The following is a 9019-nucleotide window of genomic DNA, read 5'->3' on the forward strand; positions in this document are numbered from 1 at the left end:
CAGAAGCTCCCCATGTCATTTTATCCAGTATTGAATTCTTTTCTTCCCTCTTTCTTGTAGGAGCTTCACACCTCTCAGCAGGACTTAGCCATGACCAAGGACAGGGTGACTCACTGTGAGGAAGTCATCGAGAATCTCAAGGAGAAGATGCTAGACAAGCAACAAGAGGTAGGAAAATTTTATATCCTGTTCTAGAAATTTTGCCAGCGTAAGTTCGCATCATAACATGTCCTCTGGGACAAGTGCCCATAAAACAAGTATGGGAATCATTGTGCTAATCAAGGATGTTATTCCCTTATTATAATTCCAGTCCCAACAGCATGAGGAAAAGGCAAGGAAACTGCAGGCTGATCTGATTTCTTATGAGGAGAACCATCAACATACCAACCAGGAGGTAAGTGATCTCAGATTCACCTTTAGTGTGCTGTTTTTTTTTTTTTACATGTCAAAATTCATGGTTGGAAAGTTTTTGTATGTGAAAATCACAAATTGGCCAAATTTACTGCTGGCCAAAGATGTCTATAACAAACCTCTTTTGAACCCAGTTTGGTGACCAGGAGGACGCCATCCGGCAGCTTCAGTATGAACTGCAGCAGGTGCGAGACCAGAGTGAGGGCAGGCAGCAGCAGATTGGGGAGCTGCAGGAGACCATCGGTCAGCTGCGCATCGACCTCACCAGCCTCAAGGAGCAGAGAAACAGTGCATCTAAAGAGGTCAGAGTCTACAGATACACAATCATTTTATGTATAAAGAACAGTGAGAGGGATGGAGACCAATCTATGATACTCTCTAATAAGGATAATGAAAAAATTGACAATTTCATCTTTTGCTTATTGTACAGAAGGCGTACATATTAATCATGACCCAACTCAATGTTTAGGTAGAACTGTTTTGTAATAACACATTTAATTTGTTTGTTTGCTGTACAGATCTCTCGTCTAGAACAAAGTCTACAGCAGCTACAGTCTAGTCTACAGCAGGAACATCACAAACACAGGACAGAGGTCAGTCATCAACAGTACTACATGCAATCTCAACTGGACTCATCCAAGAGGAATCCATCATTTTCTTTGACTTAATTTCTTTTCTCTTGATGTGTATTCTTCCTTTGGCTCTACTGTAACCATTTAGGGTTAAAAAGATCAAGTACAATGTAAAAGTCTGAAACAGAAGCTGATCTGACAATAATTTGACCTTCCATTTTTGGTTAAATTCAGAAAGCCAAGATGGAGGAAAATACCAAGTACCTGGAAAAGAGCCTGGAAGACTCCAAAAACCGGACAGCGGACCGAGAGAACGAGCTGGCCAGGAAGGACGAGGCGCTGAAACGGTACGACATCGAGCTGAACGCATCGCGGGAAGACATCAAGAGCAAAGTGGACGAGGTGAGAATGTTAACTCTTTTATTACAGGAAATATTACAAGTATCATGTCAAATGAAATATACTTACGGTGTTCTGTTATAATATCCATGAAAACTATTATCATTTTACTTTGTCCCTGAGAGTGTTAAAAGTAAGGAATAAAAAAGGAAGTTTACTTCTCTTTGATGATAACTATTGTTTTTTCCTCAGATTGAGAGACTAGAGAGCACCATGAAGGCGTTGAAGGTCGACATCAATGGTCTACAATCAGCCAATAGGCAGAAGGATAATGAGGTGGGCGGAGCTTAGCAATGATTGACAGTATGACCGTGGTCTCCCTGAATATATTTTTTTCAAGATATCGCTTTTTTTTTACTGAGAACCTGAAGTTAAATCTGTGACTTGAATGCTGACTAATTTTTTTCTCCCGTTTGTTCCAGTACTTACAGATGCAGGGAGAGGCAGACAGGTTGAAGGGAGATTTGAACGAGGCCAGACGTCAGTACAAGGACTGTGCTCAGGAGGTAAAACTCACCAGAAATCTGTTAACTGAAACCGGATTCTTATTGTTTCACTTACTTACTTGTGTAGGAAACCAAAGGTAATAATTATTTGGATTGATTCTGCACAATAGAATGAAATGAAATGAAATGTAAATTGGTAGCCCTGTAAGTAATATCATTTTTGGAAAAGATTGATGGGGAAATACTCTGTGTCAAACAGCAAATGTTGGCTTTCTGGTAATAAACCCCTCCCCCTCCCCCCCCTCCTCACCCCAGCTTGCCCACCATGAGGAGAAGTTGATGCTGATGGAGAGCAGCCTCAGCACCACGCAGGAGCAGCTCAGTCTGCGCGTCAGCGAGGTCGTCAAGCACGAGCAGGCCAACCGCAAGCTGCAGTCCGAGCTGAAGGCGCTACGGGATCGCACGCGCAGCAACGAGGAGGAGATCCAGGAGAAGAGCCAGGGCCTGGCCAAACTCAGGGAAGAACTAGCTGCTGCTAAACAGGATCACCATAACAGGTAATACTCGTCTAGTACATATATAACAGGTAACACTCATCTAGTGTAACAGGTAACACTTGTCCAGTAGGTACTGGCAGTAACCTAAGCATGTACAAGGCAATGCTGAAGTGCAGTACTGTACCAATGTCAGTCTAAAATTATGATGGTACATGTATATTGACTAATTGAGTGAAATCTGAGTCATTCACAATGTGACGACCCCCGCTGGGTGTCATTATGATCCGTTATCTGCCATGGAATGTTTTCACAAAATTCTAATTTCAAAATTCAAATTTGTACAAATGGGCCAAAAGAACAGTTTTCTGGCTGTTTTCCATTGTATTGTTTACTGATGTTAACTGTAATTTATTGTTTTTGTTCCCCAGTGTACAGGAAGGTTTACGACATCAGCAGACTGCCCACAAGATCGAGGTGGAGCTGGCCAACGCCCACGAGCAGCAGAAGCTGCTGAACGAGCAGATCTCGCAGCAGGACGGGATCCTGCGCAGCCTGCAGGACGACCTGCAGCGGGAGAGGGAGAAGCACGCCGAGACGCAGCAGGTGCTGCAGCAGACACGCCAGCAGGGCAGGACAGCGCAGGAACAGCTGGAGGAGACCAAGGCAGCACTCAGGGACAGCAACAACAGGGTAGGATAGCACGGAATCAATTCTTTTGGGCTATTCCATTTTAAAAATTTAAGTCAGGAATGTTTCTAACCCCTCTTTCTACATGTCAGCTCTGGTGTGAAATTTCTCTCAGCCCTATGTTTTTTATTAGTCTTGGGCACTGGACCATACAAAATGGATTTTCCTAATGGGGTAAAACAAGGAGCCAGCTTCTATCCTTGACACCTAGGCAGTAGGCAAGACTATACATGAATGAAAAAAAAGAACAACTTTGAAACCACTAAATTTTTATGTGAAATACCACTTAGAGGATTAGATGTAGAGGGTTTATGTGTTAGCAAGTTATAAATTAAACTTTACAAGTTGAAGTAAAGGGTCTATTCTCCCTACTCCAGGTAAAGGATAAAGACAACATGCTTGCCAAGCTGCAGACTGAGCTGGACACCTTACAGCAGAAGAACCGCACTGTGAAGGAGGACCTGGCAGAGAGGGAGGGGCAGCTCAGGGTCGCCAAGATGAACATTGCTACGCTACAGAAACAGGGCAAACACCACAACCAGGAGGTCTGATACTTCTTCTTCTCAGAGTTTATTATGATAATAGATACCGTAATATGTTTACCTTACATACCAAATGCTTTCCAGACATCTGTCACCAAGGTAGCTGGTGCTGTAGCAGCTATGTATGACATGTAGTGATCTAGCATTGGTGTAACAGGCCTATTGTTGGTGTATTTGACAGGTTGCTCGTTATGAAGAGTCGTTAGCACAGCTGCAGATGGATCTGGAACAGAGTCAGGACCAGTACAGAACCTGTCATCAGGAGGTCAGTAACACAATTGTTCATGCAACTTTGGGAAGGGTGATATCTCTCGTGCTTTGCTCTTTAGCCATACAGTTTCGTTGTTTGAATTTTAAAGCTACTGTACATACAAGTTACTGATAGTACTCATACAAGCTCTATACAGGGCAAGGATGTATAATATTATTCAGCAAAACACATTTCCCCATAGACACAATAGTCTGTCACTGAATTTTTGTTGTTGCGTGTGTCTTTGTTATTCTCTAAATCTAGTACATAAAATTTGATGCCAATGTTTTACTGACTTGCAAGAATGTAATGGATGTCTTGCTGTATGTCAGTGTTTGATATCTGTCTTTCTGTCCTCACAGCTGATGGAGGCTGAACAGAAGATCCATGAGTTGAAGATTAAGGTCTCCACAGTGGAGGGGAACCATAAGGAGTCCATGGAACAGCTGGGAGACAAGGCTACGGAGGCCGCCAACCTGCGCAACGAGGTGCAGCGCTTCCAGCAGCAGAACCAGGCCATGGCACAGGAGGTCAGGCTCAGGCAGACTTGGTCATTTCTTTGTGTCTGTTACACAGTATTTTATGGTCATAGCTTGGTTTACAGGGTAGTGTGAATAATGGTGGTAAAGTTACTTCTTATTCTCTGATTCTTTGTCACACATAATGTAAAGTTTTATCTCCTTGGTCATGTTTTCTTTAGCTTTGTCATGGCCAAGATATTACCACGTAACTGTACATTGCAATGCAATGTAATAGAGGTCATTATGTTGTAAACTGTGCCGACATTTCTACCATTGATAATTTAAGTAGTAAATACTTGTGTAGTAAATGACTAACAAATACACATCAAGTACATGTTTAAGTATTACAAGAATGGCTAACAGCAGCTTTAAGTGTATAGTTTCTCCAATACACTTATCTATGGCCAATGTAGCCTCTCTGTTCTAAGTGTGTTGTTCTGTCCTTCTCCCCAGATCGCCATGTACGAGGATAAGATGCGGAAGCTGCGTACCGAGCTGAAGAAGGTTCAGGACCTGAACCGGCAGAGCGAGGAGGAGGTTCGGAACTACGAGCAGCGCCTGTCGGAGCTAGAGCATCGGGCGCAGGCGTCCAGCGAGAAGCACCACCAGGGCCTGCAGGACCTGTCCCATAAGGAGGAGCAGGTGGTGATGATGAGGGTGGAACTGTCCGCCCTGCAGGAGAAGTTCAGGCAGAAGGCTGAGGAGGTCAGTCTGGGGGTTGGCTGGGATTCTGTGTAGCAGGATTTAAATGCAATTTTGGATTCATCAAGAAGGTGACTCACCCGATGTTAGACACTCAGTGACAGCGCCTTTGACTAGGATTGAACCTATTCACCGCTTCTGGACATAACTCTTTGCTTAAAAATTGTGAAATCCTGACCCTCTGAAGTATATTTCAAGCATTTTTAGGGGCAAATTTTGCTGGTAAACTAAGCTTAATTTTAATGATGTCTCTTACCATATCTTTACACCTTGATTATTTTCTGTCAAAGATGACAGGTTGGGCAAAGTTTTGTCTGTTATGAGCAGCAAAATTCCATCAAAAACAGTCATTTTGGAATGGTTTAATGACTGTTTTTACTTCCACAGAATGAGAAGGTGAAGAATGAAGTGGTCGTCCTGCGACAGAAGAACGCCTCCATGTCAGACGAGATCCAGAGTCTCCGTCAGTCGCTGGAAGACGCGCGGGCTAACGGCGACCGTCTCCACCGCGAGAGCGAACTCGTGGTCACCAACGTCAACACCTGGGTACAGGAGCAGAAGTCGGCCAACGAGAAACTGGGACAGAAAATCCGGGACCAAAGCCGCGCCATCGTGACTCTAACCTCGGAAAAAGAACACCTGGTAGAACAAACCGATAGACTACAGAAAGACAACAGGAAGCTTCAAGATGAAGTTGACGAGCGACGGTTAGAAAGCGAGAGATTCAAGGCTCTTCAACAACACTCTGCCCACCAACAAGCCTTACTGAACCAGCTCAAAAACAGGCTAGAAGAGAGAGAAACTGATAACGACAGAGAACTCGGGCAAAAGGTGGCCACGATAGAAGACCTCCACTCTAGGCTGAAGGCAAACGTAGACTCTATCCAGCAGCTGAACCAGCAGCTGAACGCGCTGAACAAGGACAACCTGCGGCAGCGCTCGGCTCTAGAACGGGAGGTGGCTGCTAGACAGAGTATGGAACTGCAGCTGGAGAGTAAAGAACAGACTATCCTGAGTCTGAAGGCACGACTGGAGGCAAACGCACATCAGCAGTACTTAAACCACAGTCCACATAAGGAGGTATGTGTACTCCAGTTCCTATTTCCAGTTTTGGTTACCTTGGTCGACCATGAGTTTTTTTCTGTAAGAAGCAATGTTGGTATATCATGACTCCTGCACAAGAAAACAGTTCTTGGCATCTATGTACAGCCTTTTATTCTTTACCATTGTAGGATTCAGGTGTGTCTGGTCTTCAAGATTCAGCTTATGCCTCAGCACTGGAGAGGGGTCTACTCAGGTCTTCACTCAAGATGGACAAAGACAAGGTGTGTTTGGATTAATGTAACTATGGTGAATATTTTGTATTTTCAATGTACACGTATGAAGAAATAAAGTACAGTATATTGTATACAGTAGTCAATTTTTGTTATAAAAATGAGTTTTGTTTTTCTTCATGTGTTATAAGGTGCGTGCCAAAGCTCTGGAGGATGCAGGGAGCACAGATCCACAGAGCCTGGACAAGTCTTACTGGATACAGAGGGTTGGAGAGGTCAGTTTTATTTCACATCTATCTAAAAAGTAGTAGCTTCCCCATACAACTTAACTATTTCAAGTTCAAACTTTTGCTCCAACACAAAGAAGTGTTCTCACCTTGAGCTTTCGACCAGTCACTCTGGTCTTCTTCAATAGACTAACCCAGTGATACTTGTCACATGGTTTCTCGGAAGTGTGACGTCATCACTGGGTCAAAGGTTTTTTGTAAACAATGTCGGCCTTCGTTGCACAAAAGCTTTAATTTCAAACGTGTAACTACGAACACAGGTGGACTTTCATGACATAACTTCTTCTGTACTGAGACAGCCTTTTGTTTCTGATAACATATTGTAATTGTGGTGTGATATTGTTCCACTTCTGTGCTAATATTGAGTTTGTCCCTCCAGTTGTCCATCCAGCTGCAGCAGAGCAGTGAGTACTGGTCCGACAAAGTCAGGGAACTCTCCATGCAGGTGGAGCGCGCTCAGTCCGTCTCACCACATCCTCGGTAGCACTGGACACAACTGAGCATGCTCAGTAGCACTGGACACTTCTGGGCATGCACAGTAGCACTGGACACATCTGAGCATGCTCTATAGCACAGAATATGTCTGGGCATGCTCAGTAGCACTGGACACAACTGAGCATGCTCGGTAGCACTTGAAACATCTGAGCCTGCTCAAAACATCTAGATACTAGACTATATGTACATTGGCTAGTCTTAGCTTGGTACCAGTTATGATATGCTTACCTCTGGATAGGGCAAACAGTTGAAACGATAATTTGTTATGACATGAAATTAGTGAACTGACCAAGATAAAATAAGATAAGATGGGTAAGTGACATTTGAGGGACCAAACACTAATGTGAACACAGTTCTTTTCTGACCATGACTTTGTAATGACTAGTAAGTATGTCAATCTATGTGTGTTCAAATTTTGTGATACATGAAATTGTAGGCATAAAAAAAAGCAACAAAAAATGTGAAGCTTCTTTAGTATTGCCAATTAAGAAGTAAGAATTGTGCTGATGCACCGCTGTAAAACTTTGAACTACTGTCTAAGGGAATAGTTTTGTGTCAAATCTGAACATGTGGAACTCTAAACTGCAGAGTAGATGCTTTTAAAAGGCAGCAAGAATTGTGATAAAAAACTTTCATAGTTATGTATTTTTATTTTATATATTTACTATTGATTCTATAGTGACTTCACACAAGCACTATATAATGGTAGACTGTGCTGTTGTTGCTAGCAATGTTGAAAATTATTTCTTTTAATTGTTTGTTTTAATTTTTTTTGTAATCTTGAAGTGTATTGAATATGTAAATTTTGCTTTCATTAAGTTTTGTTGTAGTCTCAAATACATGTACTGAAAAATAGGGAAGTCTTTCAATCTCAACATATTTCTGTGTAAAAAGTCTTTCAAATCCTAGATAATTCTGCCACATTCCACAAACAACTTGTTAATCCTAGCCAATATAATCTATATGGTATTATTTTGAACAAAAAGGTGCAGAAGATGTAAGTAATTCTTGAACAGATGAATGCACAACTTGGTAAATATTTTTGTATAATTGTATTTTGTATGAAGTTATTAAGTATTTGATTTTTGTGCCAGTATTGTGTGATTTTTGCCTTAGATACTGTGTTGCTGCTACAATGTCACAGTTAAGTATATGTAAAAATTTGCTTGCTGAAGAGTTATGATTTTCCACTTTCTTGTACAAGAGCAATGATAAATTCATTGTGCAATTAATGTCAAAGTGCTGTGCCAAAATTATTGGCAAGGTTGGTCGTATATATGTTGTATAAATGCTTTTGCTGAAGAATAAGTTTCCAATAGGAAATAGTAATGAATTCTAGTACAATTTGACAGATTTCTAGAATTTTGTACACTGTGTTTAATAGTATTTCCCACCTTTATGTTCCTTTTCTTAAAAGTTGTGGTCTCATAATTTGAAGACTCACATTTTGTAGATCAGGAACACCTACTAGTTTGTGAATGTTGGTAATGTTGGTTGAACCTGTAGCAGAGATAGTGTGAAGTCCAGTCTACATTCCTACAGTAACTGGTACACTTTAAGTACATGTAATGTCTGTGCCATGTAGCACTTATTATCCGTCCACGTCCTATATTTGAGTTTATGATTCACATTCCTGTGTACAGAGAACATTTTCTGAAATAAAGATGAGCCATGTGTTGTATGTACCGTATTTCTTTCATAAGGGACACCCCCCCCCCATTTGGGCTTCATCAGAAGCCCCTTCTTGCCAGCTGAGATACGGGTAGCTTACTGAGTCTACTGTACTTGTCCCACTTAACCACAAACAGATAGGAAATAAAAATCATCACCATGGTGACGATTGAAAATTATTAAAACTGAATACTGGAAATGCTGTTCTGCTATTAGTAAAATAAGAATCAGTGCCCCTTAGAAATCGAAAAAGGGCGATACGTGA

General features: G+C 41.8%; 1 protein-coding gene across 8 annotated transcripts in view; it reads left to right on the plus strand.

Moving 5' to 3' along the window:
- Positions 1-8763, plus strand: part of LOC109473488 (trichohyalin-like) — a 33962-nt gene extending 25199 nt beyond the window's left edge. For 6 of the 8 annotated variants that reach the window (XM_019773350.1, XM_019773349.1, XM_019773352.1 and 3 more), the window contains 17 exons: positions 61-168; positions 311-394; positions 546-713; positions 930-1004; positions 1218-1385; positions 1575-1658; positions 1805-1888; positions 2144-2385; positions 2754-3015; positions 3390-3557; positions 3736-3819; positions 4167-4334; positions 4779-5030; positions 5415-6107; positions 6260-6352; positions 6493-6576; positions 6968-7164. In XM_019773350.1, coding sequence (XP_019628909.1) covers positions 61-168; positions 311-394; positions 546-713; positions 930-1004; positions 1218-1385; positions 1575-1658; positions 1805-1888; positions 2144-2385; positions 2754-3015; positions 3390-3557; positions 3736-3819; positions 4167-4334; positions 4779-5030; positions 5415-6107; positions 6260-6352; positions 6493-6576; positions 6968-7072 — 2922 coding nt within the window. In that variant the 3' untranslated portion in view covers positions 7073-7164. The other 2 variants (XM_019773348.1, XM_019773355.1) reach the window with 1 other exon arrangement.
- Positions 8764-9019: the final 256 nt, after the last annotated feature.

The sequence above is a fragment of the Branchiostoma belcheri genome, unplaced genomic scaffold (assembly GCF_001625305.1).
Source record: "Branchiostoma belcheri isolate BF01 breed outbred unplaced genomic scaffold, Haploidv18h27 scaffold3, whole genome shotgun sequence".
Lineage (NCBI taxonomy): Eukaryota > Metazoa > Chordata > Leptocardii > Amphioxiformes > Branchiostomatidae > Branchiostoma > Branchiostoma belcheri.